Raw genomic sequence first — 27537 nt, forward strand, 5'->3', positions numbered from 1 at the left:
ACAGAGCAGCTGCGTTGTCAAAGCTCATTTTTGGGCTGTTAAAAATTTATTTGACACCACCTCGATAAAAATAAAGACAAAGTAACCTCTATTCAAGTTTGGGCGCCGTACATTGAACGACATAATAATTTATATTCGCTAAACTTCTGCGTCCAGGCTCAGCCAATGGGAAGGCGCTCTGTCGATCGGTCTGCGTGACGTCACGCCACCCTGGGGTGCCTTCCATTTCAAAGTGGAGCCCCGGTGTGAGACTCTCTCAGGACGCCGGGTGTGCTGGGCGTCGGTGCAGCCGCTCTTTCATTTCGGTGCCTACCCTCCTAGTCGGAGTCCTCCAACAGCCAGCATGACCAACGAAGCCGAGACGAAGACTGAGGCGCCGCCCGCCCCGGCCGACACCGACGTCCCCGTCAAGGAGGAGGTGAAGGCTGAGGCCAACCGGGAGGAGAAGTCTGACCAGGACACCGAGAAGGACAAGAAGCCGGAGGAGAAGAAGGAAAAGAAGCCGGCGCCGCCGCCCAAGCCGGCCGTACACAAGCCGGACTTTGAGAAGGACGTGGTGTACCTGTTCCAGTTCTCGCGCACCCCGGTGCTGCCCTCCATTTCGCCCTTCTGCCTCAAGATGGAGACTTTCCTGAGGGTCGCCGGTATCAAATACGAGGTGAGAATGCCGGCACGGTCTGCTATTCGTTTCTTTCGAATGCTCGCCTTTCCCGAGTGTTTCGTGCTCTCGTGTCCTGTCGCTGCTTGCATGCCCGTGAGCGCGCGCCCGCGGAGTCTGGGCTCGCTGGAATGTGGGTCCCATTAGTGGGCTCGCCCGGGGAGGCCAACGGTTCTCGCCCCTTTTCACCCCTTTTCCCGTGTCTGGCTGCCGCTCACGCCCTGGCCGCCCCCCCCCCCCCCCCCCCCATGGGCCATCGAACTAAACGCCGCAAGGATACATAACTTCTGAATCTGGCGACTTCAATGAACTTGTGTTGCTGTTTGATTGGGCATGTCTGAAGTGTTTGTCGTGACAGTTGCGCTCTTGTGTGCCGATTGATTCATTTCTTCGCAATTTCCGAGAAACTGTGTTTTGTCCACACCGAGCTTAGAAGCACTAAAAAGCGCCATATAGTTTAACTGTCCAATTTCGCCGCCATAAAACTATTTTCGCCAGCCTGACCACCTTCAGCGCGATCCTCCAGCTTCGTCCTCTGGGACCGGGACGGTGCCGGGTGGAGGAACAGAGGGAATTAACAGACGCCTCGGGCGGTGCCCGCCGAGGAGGGGCCGGGGAAGGGCGGAAGGTCATTCGAGCGGGCGCCATTCGATCGCAGACTGTGCTCGAACCACCAGCGCCCGGCGGCCCGCTCCGAAATTATAGCCGAATTTGTGATGGGCGATAGATCGCGTTACCGGAAACGGCCGCGCTTAATGAACGTTTTAACACCAGCCCGATGGTAGAGGTCGTCTCACGGGCTGGGCGTGGGTGAGATATATAGAATCTGGCCACGGCAGTCGGACCTGGGTGCGCCGGCGGTGTCGCGGGCGTTGATCACCATGCATTGCAGGGGACGGAGTTGTCTGTTGATCTGGCTGCAGTCGATGCAGTGCAGCAGAGCAGGCAGCATCTCATCCTTCAATAAATTGGTATTGATAACTGTAGTTACTCAAGTCATTTCGCCAACATTTTGGTGTCACAAGGTGAAACGGAGGACCGTAGTTAAGCACCGTTAACAAGTAGATTACGGTCCTTTTTGTGTGGCTCTATATATGGGGACGTGGCAGCCTACCCCTCCGAGCGAACTCACGGTCGTGACAATGACGAACCGTATCAGACTTGATCTGCGAACAGACAGGCGCGAATTACACACTGATAGCTCTGCTCAAAGTTGAACTGCGCGAGCTGCTACTGGTTTGCTTGTCCATTCATGATTAGCCTGTAGCAGGACATGATATTGCCCTACAAGGTCTCTTCGAATTCAAGTGGATGGAGCGCGCCTAATCGTTTTAGTTCGTTTTCTGAAATAAACAGAAAATTGCGATTTCTAAAAGCACCTTATAAGTGGAGTTTTTCTATTGTCGTGCCTTGTTGATCATACTCAAGATGACCATTGCAGTCGACGCATCGTCAGACACCAATTAACAGCAATGTTGTGTCGACGGTGGCACTAGCGTTAGCCAAAATGGTGCATAATGGGAAAAGCCACTGTCCCATACTCCTTTTCCATATGTTCTATGCTAAAATATTTGATAACCTAAGATTGGATTGCAAAGAGGTTGAATCATGCAGAATTACTACGACCTGAGTAAAAAGCACCTGACGAAGAAGATACCAAAAGTCGAAACTTTTCCCAAACTGGCGTGTTTTGCGCCCCATCTTGCTTTTCGTTGTTAATTGTCGTCGCCGCAACGGGATTTTTCTGCCAAAAAACACGGTTCTCATTAGTCGTGGAAACCGAGTTTGACGAGTACGTGCAAGAGAATGGCTGTCATCAGTCATCAGAAACTGGGCCTTTATAACATTTCAGCGTTCAACCTGGGCGCGCTTACCTACGTCCGGAAATTTGCCCTTGCACCTGCACCCAAGCATGGTCACTGTCTGGGCTTCTGTTCCCGCTTAGCGTCGTTTTCAAATCTGAATCGAAAAGTTTCCGTCTGTGCTTTCACAGCTTTGCTTTAATTTTCACGTCATCCAGCTGTTTTCAACGGCAAGTGCCAGCATCCCCGGGGCGCTATTTCGCGCATGCATGAATTAGAAATGCGGCCAGTAGGGCCGGCACCGGCCGCCGTTGCACCCCGGTGCTGCGGCGTGCAGTTCGCTCCGCTTGGGACGGTCGTCGGTATGTGGCGGCTGCCCTACTGGGTTAATGTGGCCCGCTGCTTGGGAGCCGTGTTTCTTGCGGTCCGCGGCTAGTTAAAACCCCGGGTTTATGAGGCAGCGGCGTACATTTTCTTGGCCGAGGAGCTTTGATTGATGATCTCGCTAACGTGCGAAGTTAGACGAAATTCACGCAAGTTGGAAGCGGTCGTGGTGGGAGGAGGCAAGAGTTTAGAACAAATAGGCCTTGAATAAATTTACGTAGCTAAGAAATGGTCGTATTGGAAGTAAGTAAGCTTGCTCGCATGTTAGTTTAGGCTGTGCTTGGAATTGGGGTCGCAGGTACCGAGAAAATAATCGAGCACATACTTCATGTGCTGACGGGTGTCAACTTTTCATAACCAGGAGATGCTGGTTGGATGACATTATCTTTCCAAACATTCGTTGATATGGTCTGCTTCTGGGTATCGAAAATTAACTATACCTCATGCAAAGATTGATGCGGGCTTCAAGGTATTTGATGTCAGGTCTTAGAACTCTGTGCGGATAAATATGTTGTAAGTACGGCAAGAAGTTGGGTCAGTACATTCAAGAGTTTCTAGACGGTTTTTTTCTCAGCTGTGTCCTGTAAATCGCTCAACTGTATGAATATTAACTTCCATCAGGGATCCACAGTCCTACAGCATGTAGACTGGATTGAAGCTGATCGATTCAGGCCACAAGCTCGAGTGTTGTCATCACCTCCGGCACATGTCTGCAGCGGCACATGTCTGTGGCGATATCTGGACATATGCACCATGTTTTAGTGGATGAGGAACACAAGCAGGTGACAGTCATCTGATCCATCCCGTAATGGTACGTCAAATCTCAAAGCCCAGCTTCAGCTGCTTTCGACGTTAAATGGCTGAGGTGCCACAATTGCGTGCGTTCGGAGCCCGGAGCGTCACCATTCAATAATGGGCCCCTATTGTATCCAAAGTCATGCCACTCCCCGCGCGGCCCCTCCAGGCGTCGCCCTGCCAGACCGAGGCCTCCTCCTCGTGCACAAGGACGCGTCCTTCCCCCCACCCCACCCCGTCCCGTGACGCCCAACACTGTGTTTTTGTCTGACGGGCCTCTCTGTTCCTTTGTTGACGCATCCGCTCCGAGAGGTCTGAACGATTGGCCAGCTGTCTCTGGGCCGCGTCGATAGCCGCTCCGTTTGATCGGCGCAAACAGCGCTGGTCACGCTCGTGATACGGGGCCGAACGAGCGACTGCGTCCGGTGACGCATCGCGACAGTGCAGCACAGATGATGGTCCGGAACGCGAGCCAGCAGCCGACATTAATATCCGGCGCTGCTGAGTCACGACCTTCCTCCGGCATCTGGACCGCTGGCTCGCAGCGTCGACTCGCTGGCTCGCCAGCGCCGACTCTCTGGCTGGCAGCGCCGACTCGCTGGTTCGCCAGCACTGACTCGCTGGTTGGCAGCGCCGACTCGCTGGTTCACCAGCACCGACTCGCTGACTGGCAGCACCCTCTCACTGGCTGGCAGGAGGGACTCGCTGACTTGCCAGCACCGACGCGCTGGCTCGCCAGCACCGACCCTCTGGCTCGCCAGCACGGACTCAATGGATCGCCAGCACCGACTCGTTGACTCGCCAGCACCAGCTCGCTGGCTCGCAGTAGAGCCTCGGGGCGCCCTCAGACGAGGCGAGCCTCTGCTCACTCGGCGAGAGCCGGCCGCTGAGCAGCTCCTGGAAGAGTCCATTTCGAGAGCGTCTTCGTGCGCGGCCGAGCGGGGGTCGTGCCGGCCGGAAGCGGCTCAATTATGCCAATTACTGGCTGACGGATGGAGCGCCGACCGGCGGTGAGCAAGCCTGCCTTGGTGGTGACCTATGGGAGGCTGATCGGTCGGCGCCCCGCTCAGACTTCCGACGAAGCGCAGTTTGGCCGGCGGCGAGGTTTATGGCTGCCAACTTCATGCGCAGTGGCTGAGTTGTGATGGTAATTAGTTTGCAGTCTCGGTGCTGCCGTGTTTTGACTCTCCTGATGCGTTCAGCTCATGGGTGAGGAAGGATACAACAGGTGGCCTTTACACCAAGCAGCTAATGCAGTTAGGTTGTGCACTGCAGACTGCGTTTCCGAGTAATTAAACGTTTATGTGGGAAGTAATCACACCCTCACGATTTTTGGTGGAAGGCGTGACCTGCTCATCGCCACTTCGCTTTCAGTGGCGCCGCTCTTCCGATGCCTAGAAGGGCTCTAGAATCCCTGCGCTGCCTAATGGCGGTCCCTTCTCAAGTCTGTTGCCTTGCTGCCGTCACCACACCCGGCTCCGATGGGGCCGCCGCTGACCGGTGTCCACTAGTCAGCTCACTGCTCTCGCGGCGCTCCGGCCTTCCGCGCTGCAGCCTGATGTCTTCCGATAGCCCGGGGCGGCGGAATAGGGGCCGGGGCCGGGCTGGGCCGGGGTCGGCTTCCGGACGTCGACCCCGTCGGCGGGAGACGGATGGGGTCGCCCTGCAGCGGGGTCGCTGGCGGCCTGGTCGCCGCATACTGAGCGGGTGGCGGCACCGGCGTCTGCAGTCTGCACACGCACGTCCGCCGCCTTTTGACGCATGCGCGTGCGCACGTGGCCGCGTGCGGTGACCCGCACAGCGCGTCACGTGCCTGGGCACCTCTGGGCGGCCACGTGCGCTGGCCTGCGTGACTCTGCGCTCTCCCTTTTTCTGGACGTTGGACCGGCACGGCTGTGGGCGATCTCGGCACGTGCCTCACCCCTCTCCCCTCCTCTTCCCCCGCTCTGGTCACCTCGTCGCAGTATGTGAAGTAAACAGTAAACACGACCGGCTGCCGGCGTCTGGCCGTCCTCACGTCCCTTGCGGGTGACCACAGCGCAGTCCGTTCAATGTTTGCTCAATTTATTGCGTTAAACGGAGCTGGAGAATGGCGCAGTCTACTGCGCTCTGGCTAGCTCCGGGACAGGATTGCAATGATCGGACTGCAATTCCTGCTGGCCATTTGCATGCGGCCGCTTGCCATTTGCATGCACCAAGGAAGATAGCTTCGACGCTGCCGACGCTGAGATCCTTGGAGTGCGACGCTACCGACGCTGAGATCCTCGGAGTGTGACTACCGACGCTGAGATCCTCGGGAGTGCAGCCCCTCACAAGACTGCCGAGCCCCAGTCTTGAAACAGGCGGGCAACGACAGCTGGACGGATGGTCCGCAGTTCCCAGACGATCGTATACCCTGTGCACTAATTTTGGGTGGGTCAATTTGTTTTTGCAGCAAGATTCCACTTCGCCGCGTTTTGATGCGCTGTATCGTCCGTTTTAGCTCACGATCTCAGAGTCGATGGTCCTGGCCATAGCATGGCCATCCGTGAAGCGTCTGTCACGACACCTGCAGTCACTCGTCTGTCACGGCGCCTGCAAGCTGGGCCCTCCGGCGCCATGGCGTAGCTGCAGTTCATCTTGCCTCGGCGTGGGGAGGCCGGCGTGTCATTTCGCATTCCTGGTGCACTGTTCCGTCCCTCCTCCCTCCCCGCTCCCTCGCCGCCGCAGGGCGGCAGCGGCAGCGGCCATTGCACCGCGCACCGGCCAGACCAGCGCAGCGGTTTGGGCATTCGGGAGCGGGCCAGCCGGCCATCTGGGCCAGCCGGCGGCCCGGAACCGCCCGGGGAAACCGGGCTGCGGTGGCCGCGCGGCCGCGGCCGGCTGCCGCCGACAGCCGGCGCTGCTCCGCTGCCGCCGGCTCCCGCGCGCCGCTGCCGCCGGCGGGCCCGGCACACGCGCGCCGTCCGCGAGCGCCTGGGAGCGTCTGTGTTGTGCTCGCGCTGCTGCTTAATTCAATCAGGCTGGGAGCGAGCGGCGGTCGAGGGGCGCCAGTGGCATTTTTCTCGGCGGAGGGCCGCGGGCCCGGGCTCGTCGCCGCGCGTCGGAACAGAACGTTCACCCCCTGTGCAATAAATCGCGCTGTCCAACTCCGCGTTCCGCTCACGTTCTCCTTTGAGCAATTGATTTACGTCCCTTATCTTTCATAAACAGGCGGACGTGACGCCTTCAGTGGGCCCCCAACACGTCCGGCTCTGCTCTTTCTCCCCCCCCCCCCCTCTGTCTCTCTCCCCTCCTCTCCCTGTTATTATCTCTCGCTTCTCTTAACCCTTGACTTCTACTCGCTCCGTCATTCATCTTCGTTTCACCGCATGCAGGACTTTTGCAGACCGTTTAGGGGCGTGCTGCAGGGCTGATGGCGGCTGGTTGGCTCACTAACAGTCTTTGCTCGGAGGCGTTGGGCTGGCCGTCCACCCACTGGCGTTAGGACTATCGTTCAGAGGCAGCGGGCGCCAGTGACCAAGAGGCAGCAGGCGTGGTCACCTGCTGGCCAGCCGTGGTGGTGGAAAATGGTGGTGACGCGACTGGGATAGCAGTTGGCCTTGGCACTCTCCAATAAACCGTTTTTTTCGCTCCTTCGTGGTACCCAGTGAGGCCAGGCGGCCGCATTTGCCGCGAGCGTGTCCTCCCCGTGCCGTGGTGTCCCGGTAGACCCAATAACATCCCGGGCGGGGCAAGCTACTTTCGCCTGGAGGCCGAGCATGAAGGGTTCATAAGCCGACTCCCGCTATCTAACGCACAGCAAGGGACAGATATGAGTTATTTATTAACGCCAGCCCGGTTAATGTTGTCCGGCAGCACTGCAAGAACCGCGCGAAGATCCGTTGATCTGGCAATTTCGCACAGTGGCAATTGCAGGTCCGCAGCAGGGCTCCCTGCTTCGGACCGGCCTTGGTCAGCTGTGCCCGCGGGCGCCGCAGCCGCGACCCCACCAGCGTGGCGGTGTGCCCTCGTGGCTGTGGCGTGACTCACCATTCACTCCCGTGCCGCCGCGTGACGCACTGTTTATTGGTCGGCGCCGTGACGCCGCCGCAGGTTTGCGTCCCGTGATCAGGTCACATGCTCTACCCCTGGGAGGGGGGGGGGGGCGCCTCCGCCTCCGGGGCTCTGTCCGCATCCGGCCGGCTGCCCCACCGCTCTGCGGTGCTTGGTTATCGTCCAGGGGAGGCTCGATGCCCCGAGCGTTCCGAATACCTGGGCTCTTAAACAGCCAGGATAGCCGTTGAAGCTGTTTACTCACTGCGACTGGATCCTCCGTCTCGCTAGTCAGTTTCAGATAGTGCTGCACGCGCTGCGTGTTGTACATCAGTGTAGGGTTCAAGTGACAGTCGGCCACGTACCAGTAATTACCACGCCAGTATGTGCCACGCCGGTCTCTGCACCTGTAAAAGAACGTACCTCACCGGCGTCCGCGCCAGTCAACGGAGGCTGAGCTGTGGCGTGCCGCTGCAGGTGTTTACCAGGGGAGCCCGTCCAGACGCGAGCCCCCTCACCTCGCTCATCCAGCTCCGACCAGCCACAGCCTATGTCTGGGCCCTCTTGAGTGCCCATCGGCAATAGTTTCGCCGATACAGCTCTTGGCTGGATGAAAAGGAAGTGATGGGAAAATTCCGTCATGGGATGAAATGAGGGATGAGGACTGCTGGTTTTTCAGTTTCCGGTATGTCGTAAAAGGTGTGCATTGTTTGCAACGATGTCAACTGCGGCAAAACGCACATTTGGGGCCTGTAGTTGTAATACACATGCGCATTGTACTGCACCTGCAAATGTATGGTTCACTCACATGACTGATGGCGATTGTATTCATTGCCTTGCCGCCACAGCATGACATGACATGACATGACATGACATGACATGACATGACACGACTCGACAGTAAGACCACTTGCGTCCAACTTCGACACAACTCGCTCACGACCAGTGCGGTGGAAAGGCCGTCCAGAAGGTCAAGCGGTGGTCGTTCGCGCTGGATCTTCTGGAGAGAACCTCGTAGTAGACCTCCTGACCATACCCTCCGCTAGCCTGGTGAGAACCTCTCGGTAGACCTCCTGACCGTACCCTCCCACTGAGCCTTCTGACGAAAACCTCTTAGTAGACTTCACCATGCCCTGCCACTAGACCTCCTGACCAGACCCTCCGCAAAGCCACCTCCAGGTTGGAGCGGCGCTGCGCGTCGTCGCCGTCCGCGGACCACGTCGCCGGCCACGCTCGAGCTGCCCCGTCTGGTCGCCTCGAGAGCTACCTTGGGCCCGTCCCTCCCCCGCGCCTGCCGCCTGCCCCGGCGGGCCTTCATGCATTGTCCGACCGGTCGACCGCGGCGAAGATCCGATGCCGACGTGCGGCGAATGCTGGCCCCGTCCGCGCCGGCGAGACGCGCTTCCTGTGTCGCATTGTGTCGCTTTGTGTCGCCGCCATTGTTCCCGGCTGGCGGCGCGCGGCGCCGCGGCCGCCGGTGCGTGAAAGTATTTCTGTGTCTGCACCGTCGTCCGTCATCGATACGGGCGAGGAGCTTGTTGTGATAGCGCCGGGTGGCATTGAACCTGGGTCTCATTAGCGAAACGGCGCTGCGTTTCGGGCGTTCGTGGAGACCGATCTGCATACTTGAGGATCAGATGGCGGTGCTGCGTTGTTTTGTTCAGAAGTCGACATTGGTGAGTTCACGACGCGTAGCGGTGTTCCATTATCAATGCTTGAAAGCCGGCCTGCCGCTTGATAGGGAGCATCCGTAGCTGTGGAAGGCGGCTGGTATCGATTACTAACGATTCCGTTACCGATACCCAGAAGTATGCCTGCGTGGTGCGCGCGCGCCACTGATGGAGCGCGCACTCCCACGTCGGGGAATTTCACGTTATCCACCGTCAAAATTGGCTTAAAAGCCGCCGAGACTCCCACGACCGCCGCCGCCGCCGCCGCCGCCGCCGCCGCGTCCCGCCGCCCCGCCGCCGCCCCGCCGGAAGTGGCAATCATTTCCGTTAGCTGGCTAATCACGGGCGGCGCGCGTCTTGTGGCGCGGTGGCGTGTCTCGGCCCGTTGCCCCGCCGCCCCGCCGCCTCGGGGCCGCGACGACGACGCCACCCCGCCGCCCCGGGGCGATGACGACACCGGTCACGCAGAAATTCATGACGTGGCTCTAATTATCACGTGTTTGTGCCCTCACAATCATGTGTCATTTTTAATTCCGAAAGAAGAAATGGCAACTTAAGTGGAGAAGAGATTAGAATAAAAGAGGAACAGAAAAGGAGGACGGTTAGTGAACAGAGTAAGCCTCTTTTTGTTGAAACCGTTTCTGAACTGAAGCGTTTAGAATTTCAAGGAAGGGCGTTGGTAGTGTAGCAGTTAGCTGCGCGTCTGGGAAACCATGCGGTACGGGCTCGATTCCTCACGGGGCTAGGGTGAGAGGTTGGCGACGCCATTTGCTTTGCTTGTTCCAACGGCGTATCATGCAATATTTGCAACTACCCCTGTACACTAAGTAATTAGTCTTGAGGCTTCACTAGTGTGGTTTTGAAATATGCTCAAAGGTGAGGGAGTCCCTTTGACTTGAATCCGACCTTCCCTGACCTGGGAACTCCTTAGCTATCGCAGGTCACCCCGCCTCCTCACTGGCTCACATCACGTCATCAGCTGGCCAGGTCATCGGACGCGCTCGCCCGGCGCCCGCGGCTCGGCCGCCGCCCGGCGCCCGGCGTCCGTCCGCTGGACGCGGCGGCGGAGGGCGGCCCGCCCCAGCCGCGACCTGGGTCAAGGTGGCCTTCCGGCGGCGCTGGCGGCGCTCCCACGCGGCCGGCGCCGCTTCCGGCCGCGGCGGTCGGCGGGACGCCCCGGCGACCCGACTGCGGTGTCGCTCAGGTCACCACCCGGCCCGCGGTTGGGCGGAGGGGGGGGGGGGCGGAGGGTCTGACGGGCGATAAGTCGCCTCGCGAGCGGGCCGCCGGACGAGAGGGTCTGCAGCGGCCTCCGGCCGCCGCAGCAAGGAGAATGCGCTGCGCATTTACATGGGGAGGTGGGAAGCGCTTGAGAAGGCATGAGTTTGTGGAGGAGGGCGGAGGCTGGCACGGTGCTCGGCCTCCTGGCTGGGAAGGCGCCAGTCCGGCAGGCCCCCGTGAGAAGCCCACGCCAGGTGCACACGCTGATCTCCCGCAGCCACAGACATGACGGCGATCCGTCCGGCGTTAGTGATTGAAATTTACAGGGGAGGGGGAAGGGAGAAAGGATGGATGTAAGCGCTGATCCAGCAAAAAGGCTATCACGGAAGGCCCGCCCCATGCTGGCTATGCTATTGCTGAGCCTATTATTGCACGTGAACGTGTAATAGACAGCTGAATGAGGGCGGATTGACAACCACATGCTTATTTCGTTTGGAACTTTTCGAGATATTTCCCGTTCGCTGTTGCCATTCGCAGTCCGGCCGCTGCTGAGTCACAGCAGCTCGGGCCTCAGTGTTCGTCATCGCGAGCGGTGAGGACGGGTTGCGTTTGGGCGGCGGATGAGGGCGCCCGAGCGTGGACGCAGACTCAGCTGGCTGTCAGCCGACAGTCGACGCCCGCCGCGCTTCAGCGGCCAGCGGACAAATTGGCCCGCCCGCTCCTGTCGGCGCGCGTCCGCTCTGAAAGCGGCGCCGCCTCCCCAAAGCGGCGCGTCACGGAGCCGTCGTGCGTCCCGCGCGCGCATTGACGCCGCGTCCCCTCCCCCCGCTCCGCGCTACCAGGGACTGGCGGTCCGCACCTGCTTCCCTCCCCCCCTCCGTCGCCCCCCGCCGCCGCCTCTGGGGTCGGCTGCGCGGGCAGGAGCGGACCCGACTGGCGACGATTAGGGCTGGTGGGAGCGGTGAACACGAACCCGTGACGACTTCCCTTCCCAGCCGACCGCGGCGGCGGCGGCGGCGGCGGCGGCCGGCCGGCCGGTCGCCGGCCCAATTACGGGGGCGCCCGGCCCGCGCAAACGGCCCGGCACCGGCGGCCGGCGCCGCGGGCACCGCTGGCACCGCCGGCGCAGAACAGCGTGCAGGAGCGCGTGCAGCGGCTGTCACGACCGGACGCCTGGAAAGGCCGGGCATTTGGGTAAAGCACGACGTGAAACGTGCACTTTGCGGACACGGACAATGCGAGAGTTGGCTCAGATAATCGGCTCCTCCCCCAAACTGTGTCGCTGAGCCCGCCCCTGCTGCCCGTGGGTAGGGGACAGGGGTGGGGTGCCGCGAAAGGGAGAGGGGACCGTGCGCGGCGGAATGACGCGGCAAAAAACGGCCGTCGGGCGGCGGCGTCCTCTGATTGGTGTTTGCACCGGGCTTTGCATGCTGTTTGATTTGCTGGTGTGGCTCAGCCGCTTGCGTGCCGGACAATGGGCGAAATCGAGCACGACCCATCATAAACAGCGGGCTGGATGTTGTATTACGTGGAAAGCTAGTATTAGGGCCACTTTTGCGAAGGTCGTGTGCAAAGCAGGCCTTGGCTCAATGTCTGTTTAATATTCGTGTCTTGCTGCGATGAGGGCGCCTTTGTGCTTTTACGTAAATCCTGTCTGTAACCGGAGACCGCCCGTCTTGCACTTCGACTGTGCCGGCTCTGTCAGCTGTTTCTGTTTCGGAGCCGCGGTGCACCAGCTAGTCTCGCGGTACACGACCCAATTGGGGTCCGCGCCCGACGCAGAGGACCCGCAAAAACGGTCTGCCGTTTGTTTGGTGGCTGGCGTCCGCTGCCGTGTTTTTTGCTGAGCGCACTGACACAATCTGCACCGGCGTCGGCGGTCTGTGCGCCGTTTTTGTGCCCTCTGCACCGCGATGCGCCTCTGCAGCGGTTCCACCGCGCCACCGCTGCGTCGCTGATTTATGTCGATCAGCAGCGCTAATTACCAGCGGTGGTCGGCAGGCCCGCCATGGCATGCTACTGCCCACGGACAGGCGGCGCTGCGGCGTGCCCTTACGCGCTTCTTACGCATGTTTGGGATGAGACGGCTGCACATATCACGTCCGAGGCGAGAACTCGAGGGAGTCAACAAACGAACCAGTGCGTCGAGCAAGCCGAGCCGCGCTTTGCTACGATCGGAAATGTATTTTAGCAAACTTTGTCTCTCATCCTACACGAGCATGGCCAGCAGCCCGTTGGTGCGGTCGTTCGTTGACTGTTGCTTGGGTCTCCGGGCAGCCTCGAGGGATCCCGCCCTGCATTTGTCGCGGACCTTCGGTCGGTAAGCTAGGAACACCCAGACCACGATGTGGGACACAAGCTCACAACTGACACAGCGGACTGGTATCGCTGCGACAGGAGGCGTGCCTTATCGGCAACCGCTCGTTCCCTTTCCCATCTCTCCCGCGCGGGACGGAGAAACGGGGTCATCCCCTGCCAGTGGCCCTGCCCCACCATGGCGTTAATTGGATGCTGTGCCGTCCCTTGTCCCGACCCTCCCCGCCGTGGAATGTCGGGGTGGGGCCGGTTCGCGCGTTCGCACGCGTGTGGCCGGGAGCGGGGTCGCGTGCAACAGCGGGAAGCGGTAGTCACACATGCTGCCCCCGTCATCACGGTCGGTAATGTCGGGTTGCGGCCCATCCGTGCGTGGTTTTGGCGCCCGCGGGCACAAACCGCGGCACGGTCGGCCGATCCAGGCGGGGGGGGGGGGGGGGGAGGAGGGGAGGGGGGCGCACGGTCGGCCGATCCAGGCGGGGGCGCTGGCCGCTGGTCTCCGTCGCCGGGCGCTCTGGGACGTTACCGGGTGCTGGGAACCAGCGCCGCCCTCTTCAGGCCCTGTCTGCGACCTTGCCTGGTGCCTTTGTTCATGGCGGTGATTCGTGACGCTGTCCCAGCGTCAGTAGTTTACGAAGAGGCGTGGCGCGCTCGACGCGGGATGTCTGCGGGACCGTCCTTGCGGCAGGGGTGTCGGCGGGACCGTCCGCGGGGCAGGGGTGTCAGCGGGACCGTCCGCACGTTAGGGGTGTCGGCGGGACCGTCCTTGCGGCAGGGGTGTCGACGGGACGGTCCGGGCGGGGGGGGGGGGGGGGCAGGGGTGTCGGCGGGACGACCCGGGGCGCAGGGGTATCTGCGGGACCGTCCACCGGGCAGGGGTGTCGGCGGGACCGCCCGCGGGGCAGGGGTGTCGACGGGACCGCCCGCGGGGCAGGGGTGTCGACGGGACCGCCCGCGGGGCAGGGGTGTCGACGGGACCGCCCGCGGGGCAGGGGTGTCGGCGGGACGACCCGGGGCGCAGGGGTATCTGCGGGACCGTCCACCGGGCGGGGGTGTCGGCGGGACCGCCCGCGGGGCAGGGGTGTCGACGGGACCGCCCGCGGGACGGGGGTGTCGACGCCGGCGGCACTGTGTTCGCGCGTTCACGCTCGGCCGACGTTTGCAGAATAGCCTGGATTTGAAGCCGACGTGCATCCCAGTGTTTTGCAATGCTAATCTGTCGTAATTACGCACCAAGGAGTTTGCTCCTTTGTGTATCATTCTGCTGTAATAAACGCCACGTGGTTCTCGTGTTATTCGCGAGTCACTTGTTTGTTAGATATCGGTGTGGGTGAACGTTAACGTCGCGGCACTGGCGAACACCGTCGGCGTCGGCGATTACCGTGGCCCAAAACACGAGTCCTCCTCGTTCGCGACACTGAGTCCCGATCGGACAGCCCTGTCTCTGGCCTCGGCTGAGAGTGCTGCGCTGCAGCGGCGCCGCCGCCGCCGCCGCCGCCGCCGCCGCCGCCGTTGGTTCACACCGCCACTTCAGCCGCCTGCTCGGTGGGCCCATACGGCCATCTCCGGAGCTGGGAGAGCCCTCCAGATTCGAGCGCATGGCAGTAGATGACGTCAGCGGCAGGTTGCCCACCGGGAGCTGCTTCACATGCGTGCCGGCCGCGCTCTTGGCGCAGGTCTCTCGGAGCTGGGGCCGAGCGCGGCCGTTAGCCGACTCTGGCATGGGAACTGGCTATTGATGAGGCACTGTCAGCGTCGACTGTGGGAACTGGAGTGCCAGCTTGTTGTTTTGTAGCGGATGGCGCGGTGAAAATGCGTATAGCATGCGGGCATCTGTGTCAGTCTTTTGCTCCGATCCCACGGGCCCGTCAGTATCGCGAAGTTAATGCGCGTGATTTGGGACAGTTCGTGAATTTTGATGCTCTGGTTGTGTAGACGCAACCACTGGTTGTGTAGATCAAAGGGATGGGAATGGTCTCTCTTGGGCCAATATATGGACATCTAACATCAATGGCAGTAGGCTGTCAGGAACTAAGTAAAAGCGCCTGGTGCACTGGAAAAATTAGTACCTAGTCATGATTAAAAGTACAATAGAATCCGTAGTGAATTACCCTGCAAGTCGGCTCATAAGTACCCAATGCCACTGTCACGTGTGCGCGCGCTTTCCATTAAAGTCAACACTATATCTAAGGGTTTCGGTAACGCGTTGATTATGCTACGCGTCTGAGAAACCAAAGGTGCTTGGTTCGATTCTCTTCAATGCCTCTTTGTGCCGGTTGAGAAGCAGGCGACGCCATATGACCTTAGCTGCTGAGCGTGCTGCAAGGCACAAGTGACAACAACGTGCCTATGAAAGGGCGGTTTTGCAGCGACGGACCCGGAGGGGGGGGAGGGCCTGGGGGATGGCCCTTTGGCCGAAGGGGCACTAGCATTTTGTGGTAAAGGGCACCAAAATTATCATTTCGTGCCCACATAACGTTATTTTTAAACCGGACTTAGTTCATGGGCATCCCAAACGACTCCAAATATAAGTTCAACGTAAAAACTAAAAGAAAAAATCCTCTGGAAATAAATGGGGGCATGTTCGGCTCACCGTGCCACCGAAACTTATTTTATGGATTTAAAAATAGGAATTTGAAAAAGGTGCGGAACTCGGGGACTTCGCTGTGAGGGGGGGAGGTAGCGCCAAGCTCCAGGGCACCACAGTGAACCGTGACCTCTCCTTTGACAAAATCCTGGGCCCACCCCTGCGGCCATGCATTATGATCCCAGATGAACTGTGCGCCGCTGCCGGTTCATAGGACCCCAAGTGCCTGGACAGTTCACGTCGTTCGCCTCATATCAAACGCCTGGGAAGGAAGTGCCGCCGCTCAGGCACGATCGCCCGGCCTTTGAGCCCGGGTCGGGTCCATTACTGGTGAATGACCAGTGTATCCCAGCATAGCAGCATCAGGGCGCGATGATTGAGGCTTCTGCATTTTCTCACCGTGCTATTCTCAGCAAAGCAATATTTCAGCGGCTCCAAGCTGCCCCGCGCTGCGCGTTCCCATTGAGGAAAGCTATTCCCAGCCGCGTTCTCTGCATATGTTTAAGTGAGATTGAAGGAGACTCGGCTGGTATTGATGACGAATGGAGACCGACTTGGACTGATGTAAGGATGCTGAGATGCGGGCTGAGGAATACTTGGCTGATACTTAGGGTGGTACCGGAGCGCACAGGGATGGGGGCATATCGCGGAGACTAAGTGAGACACTGAGCCTGAGCGGGACACTGAGACTGAGCGAGACATGGGAGACAGGGTACGGCGCGAGGACAAGGTGCAGCTGTACCGAGACTGAATGGAACGAAGGATTAAGTGAGACCTTGTTTACAGAATGTGGACCACCGTATGAAGCTGCGCTCCAAGAAGGGCCAGCTGCCGTTCGTCGAGATGAACGGCGAGGAGATTTCCGACTCGTCCTTCATCATCAAGGAGCTGTCAACCAAGTTTGAGAAGGACCTGGACGCCCCGCTGACGGCCGAGCAGAAGAATCTCAGCCACGCCATGATCTCCATGATTGAGAACCATCTGCACTGGTGAGAGAGAGAGAGAGAGAGAGACCCGGCCGTACCCTCCGGTCAATGGCCGATAGCGTTTCCCCGGCCGCCTCCGCACAACGGCCGGCTTATCAGCTGTTTGGCTGCGAGAGAACAGGAACTGTGCTGCAGAATCGCACTTAGCCTTAGTCAGTTGATTGCAGCCATGAGGCGTCGATGGCGTTCTGAGAATGTTTTGATAGTTTTCTGAAAACCCGTTGACGTCACATCGGCATCGCATATCGGGGAGACGCTGATGATAGCAGATCAAACATCGGGAATGTTCAGAATGTCGGATAACGCGCTTGGTCACACAGAGAGCAGACCGGCGAACCAGCCAGTGGTCCCAACATCGAACCAACCGGTGTTCCCAACATCGAACCAACTAGTGATCCCAACATCGAACCAACTAGTGATCCCAATATCGAACCAACTGATGGTCCCAGCATTGAACCAACTGGTGGTCCCAACATCGAACCAACTGGTGGTTCCAACATCGAACCAACTGGGGGTCCCAACATCGAACCGACCAGTGGTCCCAACATCGAACCGACCAGCAGTCCCAACATCGAACCGACCAGTGGTCCCAACATCGAACCAACTGGTGGTCCCAATATCGAACCAACTAGTGGTCCCAACATCGAACCAACTGGGGGTCCCAACATCGAACCGACCAGTGGTCCCAACATCGAACCGACCAGCAGTCCCAACATCGAACCGACCAGTGGTCCCAACATCGAACCAACTGGTGGTCCCAATATCGAACCAACTAGGGGTTCCAACATTGAACCAACAAGTGGACCTACCGGCGGGCACATTTTGCATCTTCTGCTTTACCCGCTGATCAACCCATTCGTGGACCCACTGGTTGACTGACCAACTGGTGGACCCACTGGCAGATCCACGCGTAGACCCACCTTTGGACCCACCAGTTAACCCAAAGATGGGCCCACTGGGGGACCCACTGGTGAATCCACTGATGAACCGACTGGGGGACCCGCCCACAGACCCACTTTTGTACCCTCTGGTGTTGAAGTTGCTGGCGGATCCTCTTGTGAACCAACTCTTCCCTCCGCCGGCGGGTCCACCAATGAACCTCTGATGGACCGACTGGTGGACGCTCTGGTCGCCGCACTGGTCGATACACCGGTACCCGATGGTGGATACGCTAGTGGATTCATTGAGGATAGACTTGAAATTGACAAACCGAAGCTCACCTACAATGGGTCCACTGTCGGGACCAGATGCTGATGATGCCGTAGGCGTTTGCCCGCCACTCAAATCCCTGGCCGACCCCTACTCCGCCTGCGTACTCCTGCCCCCCCCCCCCCCCGCCTCCTGTCCTTCGCGGACCGAGTGCGCCTCTGCCGGGAGCAGTTCCGTCGCGCCCCTGCCGCGAGCGGTTCTGTGGGCAGTTCTGTCGCGCCTCTGCCGCGAGCGGCTCTGTCGCGCCGCTGGCTGCGCGGTCGTGCCTCGCTTCAGCGCCGCCGCCGTCGTCCGTTCCGACCGCTTCGTTTTATGGATCGTACGGGCCGGCTGGCTGGGCGCCGCCGCGGCCGGCTGCGTCGGCGCCGCCAGCTCAGCTGCTGCAGCCGGGGGGGGGGGGGGGGGAGGCGCTCAGGTGTCACCTGAGCTGGACGGGGACGGGGAGAGGGCCGAGACGCGCGGGTCTGATTCGCCCGTGATTGAGGGGGTAAACACAGACGCCACGTCATGGGGTTAGCGTTTGAGGGTGCTGCGAATCGGCGGCGATGACGAGCATTAATGGCTGCGGTGTTTATGTTGGGGTCGGATGTTTATTTGCGTTGATGATTAGCTATGTCCGGGCTGAATGCTATTGGCATGTGTTTGCCGCTTTCATGTAGGATACTGCGTTGTAGATACTCGCTGCGGGACAAGCTATATATAGCTTGAGCAACAGTGCTAGCACATTTTAGTGGCTGGCCGCACCATGGTATGTGCCTTCCATTTCACGCAGCAGGGTGCAGCGGAAGGTACATACACGCAGACACATGTTGAGTATCCATCACTGCGTCACTTCCATCGAGAGTCAGCAGTATCAGCTGGAATGGCATAACTTGTGGGCGATTATTATTCATAGCTTTGGAATTGGATGGTAGGGGTGTAGGACCCATATGTGATGCAGCTGTCTCTTGTCTATAATCACAACCGAGGAAAGTACCGCGTGAGCGTATACGAGATTATTAGGGGAATGTGAAACTGTTCTTTCTGCATCATATATTTCACGTGGTACTCCTGGCGTTCGTTCTCACACTATTCTCTCGCCGTGCCGGAACTTCGCTCCGCCTCGTTCCTCCTCTCTCGCCTCTCCCTGCCGTCTTCGTGCGCTGACCGTTATCACACGCCCGGATGTTTCCGTGCCTTGCCCCCCTCGCTCTCCACTTACAGCCCCCATCCGGTGCCCCGCCTGCGACGGCGTCTGGTGACCCCTGACCTGCGGCCTGAGGACGGTGGCGGCGCAGACCATTGCACTGCGGCCGGCGCCGGCCGGCGGCACTTTGTGGTATTGATCGCCGCCGCTGCCACTGCCGCTCGCCGCCGCCGCCGCCGCCGCCGCCGCCGCCCGGCCGTCGTGCCGGCAGAGCTGCATAGCGACGCCGCGGCGACGCCCCGTCCGGCCCCGGCGCCCCTGCCGCGCCCGGGGGCGCCTCCCCACCCGGGGACGGACGCTGCCGCCGGCGGCTGGGTAAACACCCCCGGGGGAGGGGGGGGGGGGGCGCACCGGCGGCGGGTCACGGACGCGAACCCCCGTTCGATGGCGGCGAATGACCGCAGCCTTTGTGGCGGCGCCCGCGCGGCCGGTCGAGCACGCCGCGAACCGGCGGCCAATTGGAGGCGCGGCGAGCGTGGAGGCGCGGCCGGGCGCGCCGCCGCCGGAGCGCGTCGGCGCCGCTGGCCGGCCCTGTCGGCGCCTCCGGACCGGGCGCCGGCCCCTGCCGCCGCGGAGGCGGCTCGGATGTCGCCGCGTAACCCGACCGCCGCGCTCATCAGCCGCGCGCCCCGGCGGGCCGCGGCGTCCGTCAGCAAGCGCTCGTCATTGTTCGGCGCGCCGGCGATCGCCGCGGCAGCGCCGTCACAATGTCAGCGCCGCCGCGTAATCCGAGAGACTGATCCCGGCGGGGGGCTGGTGGCGGGGGACGTCTCCCGCACCCTCGCGGCCGCTGGGGCTGTCGCTCCGGCGGAGATGCCGCCGCACCGGGCTGTCGCCGGCGAGGGGGACGGACGCCCATTGACGGGACAGGGCCTGGTATGACCGACAGTCGGCGCGACCGGCCGCCCGGGCGTGCAGTGCTGTACTGGCTGGCGGGCGGGCGGGGCTGGTGGCGGCGCGCGCCAGACGGCAAGTCCGTGCCGCCGCCGCCGCCACCGGCGTCAGTTGTCAGACGCGCGTTCGTGACGCGGCGGCCCGGCCGGATTTGTGTCCAATTGGACTAATGTCAGCCGGAGAGACGGCCGCCGCTCTGATGACGTCACGGGGAGCGGGTGGTCTGTGTCACGGACCGCACCGGGCCAGACGCGACTAAACCGGACCGCACTGCGCCGTGGTAGACTTCGCCACAGCTGACTGCACTAGGTGGGGCCACGCCAGGCTGGCAGCGTTGCTTTGATAGGACCACACGAGACGGGACCACTACACAAACCAGAGTGACCAGGCCTTGTACATGGTTGGGCATCGGACTGAACGGTGCGACCCCAGACCGCAACTCAGACCAGCTTCGCCAGACTGAACTGCGCCAGACCGGACCGGTCTGGCCCGGGGACCGGCCTGGACCACGCTGGATCGGGCGGACCGGGCGATAGAGACATTCAAGGCAGCACCACTGAAGACCATCGCTGTGATTCAGACACCAATCGTCCAACGATGAGACTCGGCACGATCTTGTCTCGTTCACTTGCTGCAGCAACGGGTTGCGCCTGTCTGGATGCGTATAGTTTAATCCGTCAGGTGATGTTTCATAGCTGGTATGACATCAGAGACAGGCGCTAACGTGGCCGTGTCAGCGCTTGTTGCTCCAGCTTCGCGGGACAACGACGTCTATGCCTACAGCAGCGGTGGTGGCGACACGCTTGACGGCGACGCGTTGCTGATCGTACTGTTTCTTTAGTTTGCCCCGCTTGGAAAACACACGCAGGCCCGCGGCTTGCTGTCCACACTCGCGATCTGCCCTCCGGCGCTGGCCAGTCTCCCCTCGCGAGCGCCGCGGGCGTCCCCTTTGCTGCCCCCCCCCCCGCCCCTCCCCTCCAAATCGCTCCCCCTGTCGTGCCGGCTAGCGGTAGCCGTCCCCCCGAAATCGATTTTCGTCCTGCTCATTACGAAATCATAGCGCCGCTGATGCATCGCTGGCGGCAAGATGATGGCTGGCACGGCGCCGAGGCGCTGCCCTGCTCGGCGCCCCTCGCCCCTGTCCTCCTGGCCGGTCTCTCCCCTCCCTCGCTCGGTCCCAAGCAGAGCGCCGGCTGCTGCGGGCATGCCCCGGCTTCCGGGCGGCGAGGATGCGGTGCTGGGACATGCAGCGGCCTGCTGTGGGTCTGCTGGGCCGCCGTTCATCGGCTGGGGGTCTCAAGTGGTGGTCTCAAGTGAGTCTTAAGGGGTCTCAAGTGAACAGCCTGAACAGCCTGGTCCTGTGTTCGTCATGCCGCGGTTCGAACACCCGGTGTTCTGTCGTTGGGTCCTCGAGCGGGCGTCTGTCATTTCAGTCCCTTTGCATACGATCGTTGGTTCGACGGAGTCCCGCGGAATCCAGTCATGAACCCTCATTGATTGGGGATTCTGGTACGACGTTTTCATGAATACCGGCCTTGTGTGACGAGAGGCCAAGATTGGTTCTTCAGGCCGTGTTCTTCAGGCATAAAGCGGAGGAGCGGTCCTTGAGACAGCTAAGGTCTGCAGACACGATATCATTGTGGTCGCACTGCCAAAAGCCCAAATAATAGATTAATCGATCAAAGAATGCGTGGAACATACCACGGTGGATCCACATAGTGCAAACACCTAGTACACCTAGAAGCTCCATCTAGTGCAACTGATTAGGCGACCTCAATATTGTCAAGGGGCCGAAGCTATTCTTTCGACGCATCGCTGTAAGTTCAATATGAAGGCGTGTAATCATTCGGACCTCTGAGCCGTATAAAGGATGCGGAGTGCTGCCATCGAGATCCGCAGAGGGTCTTGCATACCACACGCGGGCATTCCGGGTCGGTCAGGACCGACGACGGGCGGCGACTCCGGGTCGGTCGGGGCCGACGGCGGGCGGCGACTCCGGGTCGGTCAGGGCCGACGGCGAGCGGCGCCGCACGCGCGCCGCGTTGTTTCCGGTCCCGAAGTCGCTGTCGACCCCCGCGGCGGCGGCCGTCGCGCAGATGAAATCGCCGATCATTCGGTCGGGCCGGAAGCAGTGGACAGGTGACTGTCTACCTGTCCGGCTGTCCCCTGACGCGGCTGTGACAGGTAGACGGTGACTGTCTATCTGTCCCTGTCTACCTGTCCGGCTGTCGGGACGGCTGGACTGGGTCGGCCCAGGGACGAGCCCTCGTCGGCCCGTTTTGGGTTTGCCCCTTGCGAGTTCCCCTCTTTGCCCTAGGGCGGGCTGGCGTGTGTTGCCTCGCGCGCCGTCCGTCCGTGGGGCGCGTTATCTCGGCGTTTTCTGTTTGCTCAGGACAGCTATTCTCGCTTGGTCGTGCCCGTCGGCACGCCTCCGCCTCCCCCGTCTGTGTTTGTCCTGGGCGCGTCTCTCCCCGGTGGCCCATATCGCTCCGTTATCGGCGCCCGGCTCGCCGTCCTCCTCACCAAACATCTCTCTCGCGCGGCCGTCGGCATCCCTCCTGTTCCTTATCTCCGGCGCCAGCACCGCCGGCCGGCGTCGGCCGGCGCCGCCCCGCCCCGTGTCGCCTCAGGGCACCAGACGGCGCGCCCGGCGGCCGCCGATATCGACCGCGCGCGCCGGCACAAAGAGCCGCCACGTGACGCGACGGCCGCGTCGACCGGCCAGCCAGCAACAGTTGGCCGCCGGCGGCCCCGCCCTGAACCGTGCGCACCTCGCGCTGGCCGGCCGAAGAACGGGGTTAAAATCGGCGCCCGATGGCTGCTGACATAGTTTGGTTCGGCGCTCGCCGCTCCCGCGCCTGGTGGTCGGGCGGGCGCGCCCAACCCAGATGTGGATCGCGATCGGCGCCGATTTCGACGCGGCGGCTCCCACGCCCGCGCGCGTCGCCAGCCGGACGCCGCTACCTGTCAGTCATTTCCGCCGGGCGGGGCTGTCTGGACGCCGTGCGCAGCTCGCGCGAGTAGTTCGGCCGGCGGCCGCCGCGGCGCTGCGGCGCTGCCGGCCGACCCCGTTCCTCGGTGAACAATCTGGATGGTGGCGGTGATTTACGACCGGCTGGCCGTAATGATGTCAACTGGTGTAATCTATTGGTATTAATTTTAGGCCGCAGGATGGGGACAATGGCGGGCCGTGTTGCGATCATTGCGGGCTTAGCGGCCCCGTTTTCATTTGCGAATCGATCCGGGCCGCGCCCGCATTTACAGTACTCGTGGTTTGTTTGATTTCACTAGGCGATGCGCCGCGCCCGGAGCGTTTTGCATGTGCAGTGATGGCCGCTTTAGTGGTGGAGGATGATGAGGGTTCCCTGAAAAAAATGGAACTTCTTTGGGCGGATAGGCACGCGTCCGCAAGCTTGTCGCGCTGTATACTGAACGCAGTGGGCCGATAGTTCAGGGGCTTGGGAAGTTTGGAATCCGCAAGCCGTCAGCACGCCGACAAGACTCTTAAGCACTTAAATAGAAACCAACTCATAACTGACTGCGACATTGTCCATCCCATGCACTTAGATACCTGGCTGTGTCTCCTGATCTTGTAATATGATCTCGTGATCTCTTAGTTTCATGATCTCATGACCTCGTGATCCCGCGATCTCGTGTTTTCCCGATCTCGTGACGGGCCGTCGCTGCCGACGGGACCGATTCCGGCTCGCCCTGGCGCGCCTGGGCCCAGCGCTCCCAGCTGCGGGTCCCGGTGGCGTGCGGGTGACGCCTCCGACGCCGAGCCCCGCGGGGCTTAATCAGAGGCGACGGCCGAGGGGTGCAGCCGCCGGAAATGAGCACGGGCTGTCGGCAGCCGTCTGGCTTGGCCCCGGGCTCCACCGGCCATGTCACTGCGCCTGCGCACTGCCGCGGGGCTGAGGGGCCCGCGGGCGCTAGCGACCTGCCGGCGCGTGCTGGATCGACGCACTGGGATGGAGATAACTGGCGGTGCGCCGATGACGTCTGGTTGTAATGCGGCGGATTGCTTCTGACGATGTATGGATGAGATCTTCGAGGGTACCAGTTTTGTCAGAGTCCATCAGCGATTGTGCGTGGCCGGCAGCGGGCCATCGCCGATGCGTGACGCGCGTGACGCACCGCCCGTGTCAGGACGAGCGAGAGTCCTCGTCAACCCAAACGATAAGCGAATCCAGGGCCCCGATGCAGCGACATTGCCAGAGCCGGCGCGGCCGGAGGATCACGAGGCGTTCGGACGCGACGTGTGGAAGCTGTCCAGCCGGACAGCTCGGAGGCCTCGGCGTTGGGTGCACCGGAGGTGCCTGACACGGGTCATTGGTTCTCAGAGCCGAGTTCGGCTCGGGAGCGGCGGTCATTTTCCGCGCCGGTGGCGCTGCCACGGTTGCGGCGGTGAGATTTCGCCGGCGGCGCGGAGCCAGCCGACAGACGGCTGCGCTTTGCACAGCGAGGCTGACGGCGGGCGCCGGACCTCATGCCCCCTGGAGGTGACCCCGTGACCCGCGGCGGACGGCGAGGCTCGTTAGCCAGCGCCAGGATGTTCCTTTTGTTCTGGGGCGTCGGAGCCGCCGGTGAGGGAACGGGTGGGTCGTTTAAACCTGCGTCCCGTCGCACTCGGACGCGTTAGCTGTTTGTCTCGACAGCGGGTGCAGCTGTTTTTCTGAGCTGTTTGTGTCTGGTCAGGCACCGACCAACGCGCGGCGGACAACACCGGCCGGGCCAGGACCTGCGGTCATCCACCTTCCCGTCGTCTCGTGAGGTCGGCCCGCCAGTCAGCGGACAGACTGCCGCCACTTCTCGCCATTCCTCCGTCCATCCCTCCTCTCTCCCCCTCCTCTCCTCCCCTCCGCCTCGCCGCCTGGATTCCGCGAACACCGGCCCTCTCCGCGCAGCGCCGGCGCCGGCGGCGGCGGCGGCGGCGGCGGAGGAGCTGGGCCTGGCCGTCCACGGGTCCGCCATCACCGCCATCACCGCCGCCACCGCCGCCACCACCAGCAACGGAACGCTCTGGCTTATCGATTGGCAGCCGGCGGGCGCGGCCGTGCGGCTAGCCTTGAGCGCAATTCTGGGTACTTAGGGTGCTCGCGAGCGGCAGCCGGGATCGCCCCTGCTCGGCGCCCGCGGCGTCCCGCATCACTCATGTCATTACCGCCGCCGGCGGCCGACCGACGCCGGCCCGTGCGCCTGTGGATAGCATCGGCGCGTCGCCGCCGTCGCCGGCGGCGGCGAGCGGGGCGCGGCCGCAGGTGGGTCCCGTCTGGACGACGCCGGCGGCCGGTCGGCCCGCTGACGCAACGTCGGCGGCACGCGCTGCCGCCGGCCGTCGACCTCGACGGCCGGCGTTGTGCGAGCGTCGCTGTCGACGCCGGCGCCGACGCGGCTGGAAATAGGTGCGGCGCCGACCATGCCTCAGAGGGCGCAATGGGGCGCGGTTATTGATCCCGGCGGGCGCCGGTTGGCGGCGGGGGGGGGGGGGGGCGCCTGTCGCCGACCGGCGCCGGGCGTCGACCCCCCTTGCGAAGCCGGGCCGGTCGCCGGCTGGCTCGCGGGCGGCGCCGGCGGCGGCGACGCGCCCGCGCCGGAGGTCCGGGTCGTCTCTGGCCGGCGCCGGTCCGAGCCGGACCGGTCGCGGCTCGTCGTCGCCGGCGGCGCTGCGTTGGTGCGCCGTTATTGGCGCTGTCGGCTGTTGACGCGCCCCGGGCGCCGCTGATTTAGGGGCGCCAGATGAGCGCCGTCAGCGCCGGAACGTCACAGGAGAGCAGGGAACAAGACCCGAACGGCGCGGTGTCTTGCCCCGAACCAGAGTCACCCGCCGGAAACGGGGCGGACCACGCCCAGCTGGTTCAGTGTCACGTCGCGAGGCCGGCGGTGATTTGTGGGGGGGGGGGGGGGGGGGGTCCTAGCGTGCCCGGGGCTACACGGGACCTCTGAGGAGTGTCCCAGTCGGCTGACGGGGCGTGGCTATCGATCAGACCTCGGAACGGATGGCGTCCGTTTCCGGTGTGATGGCAGGTTCGTCTGGCTCTGATTAGGGGGTCCTCACAGCCGTCGGGTCCATTGCGTTGGCACCGTACCCGGCGATGTTTTATCCTGTTGGCATGCGGCTGGGAACAGCGAAACATTATTGACTTCAGTTCTTGTAGGCCAATAAATAATGGAACGGTACTGGCCAAAATGGACGGTAACTGACGTTTTACAGGCGGTCGGTTATGAGCAATAAATGCCGGACAGTTTCAGCGCATTAAAACCAACATCATCATTATTATTTTACGACCACGTCGTCTACACACGATGACGCTGTTGGGACATGAGCTGAGTTTCAGTGGCTCCAGCCCCTGGCTGATTTTGACGTGACTCCTGGTTATCCGAGTCCGAGATCCCTGCTTATCCGAGCTCGAGCTCCAAGCGGCCTGAGCGTCCCACCATCGGCGCCAATTTCCCCTCAGGGCGTCCCCCTGTCCCTGTCGCTCGTGATCCCCGCGTCGCACGCGGCCGACCGGCGGCCCGCGGTGTTTTCATCGCGGCCCGCGTCGTTTTTGTCGGCGGTGGCGCGCCGCGCGCCGCGATCGGCGCGGGCGCGTCGCCCTGCCTCAGCCGCCGCGCCGCCCCCACAGGACCAACAAGGCCTGGCGCAGTAAGAACCCCGGCGAATGGCTGCGAGGCACCCGCCTCAACCTGCAGCAGACCTGGGAGAGCAAGATGCCCAACGCGCTGCTCAACATGGCGTTCAAGATGCGGTACAAGCAGGTGAAGACTGACGACCCATGCGGCGCGCCACCGCGCCGGGACGCGCGGCCGGCCGGCCACGTCCGCCAGCCGTGTTCGCTTACTCTTATTTTGATTTGCTAGCGCTTACGTTTCGTTCCGCACACCCGCTTTCAGGATCGTGGGCTGGTGGCGGAGTAAGGTGCCCACCAGGATGCTGGCCGGCTACAAGCTCGACCTGCAGCGCATGTTCCAGACCAAGCTGCCCACGGCGCTGCTCAACTTCGGTTTCAAGCTGCGCGCGAAGAACGTGAGTACGCTCCTGCAGCCACTGCGCATGCGCTCCGTCCACGCGAGCCTGTCGTGCCGCTCTGCCGCGGGTGTGTCCTGTGCGTCCTCTCGTCGTAAGACACCGATTGCACGCCGTTGGTCGTAAGACGCCGACTGCACGCCGTTGGTCGTAAGACGCCCGACTGCACGGCCCGTGTTAGGTTCGCTCAGCGCTGACTGGTCTGCGGCGGTCTCAGCTGGGCCCCGCCCAAGGGTAGCCGAGCCGAGCCCCGCTCGAAGGCAGCCGAGCCGAGCCCCGCTCAAAGGCAGCCCAGCCGAGCCCCGCTCGAAGGCAGCCGAGTCGAGCCCCGCTCAAAGGCAGCCCAGCCGAGCCCCGCTCGAAGGCAGCAGCCGGCGACGCCGGGGACTCGCACAGCGGTGCGCGGCGTGATGTCGCCGTCGTGCCGCGAGCGCTCCGGACTACAGGCGCTGCGAGCCCACCGCCGGGGCCGGCCGCTGGCTCCGGCGAGCTGCGGTGGCCCTGGAGCCGCCGCGCCGCGCCGCCGGCGCCCGGCCGGTCCTGCAGGCTCGGCTGGCGGCGTGTCGCCGGCTGTCTCGCTGCCTGTGCCATGTCCGGTCATATGGCACGCCAAGTCTGGTAGTTGGTGATGCGAGCTAAGCAAATAAACGGCGTCGCGCGGCCTGGGAATGTTTAGAAAACAGGCTTCCGCTACGTTTGCTTGTTGTCGCACAGCCGGCGTCACTTGCAGTCCGCTACGGCTGCAGCCGGTTTTCCGTCCCATAACTCTTCGGTGATGCGCGTCGGAC

The 27537-nt window shown here is 62.1% G+C and overlaps 1 protein-coding gene across 1 annotated transcript; it reads left to right on the forward strand.

The window, feature by feature from the left end:
• Window positions 1-260: 260 nt before the first annotated feature.
• Window positions 261-26749, forward strand: LOC119095364 (failed axon connections; the record flags this gene model as incomplete). The annotated part of the gene is given in 3 exon segments (XM_037218211.1): window positions 261-658; window positions 16231-16433; window positions 26617-26749. Coding segments are annotated over 3 exon segments (651 nt in total), but the record flags the coding sequence as incomplete, so codon positions are not given.
• Window positions 26750-27537: the final 788 nt, after the last annotated feature.

This window comes from Pollicipes pollicipes, unplaced genomic scaffold, assembly GCF_011947565.3.
Source record: "Pollicipes pollicipes isolate AB1234 unplaced genomic scaffold, Ppol_2.1 Scaffold_4219;HRSCAF=4965_pilon_pilon_pilon, whole genome shotgun sequence".
Lineage (NCBI taxonomy): Eukaryota > Metazoa > Arthropoda > Thecostraca > Pollicipedomorpha > Pollicipedidae > Pollicipes > Pollicipes pollicipes.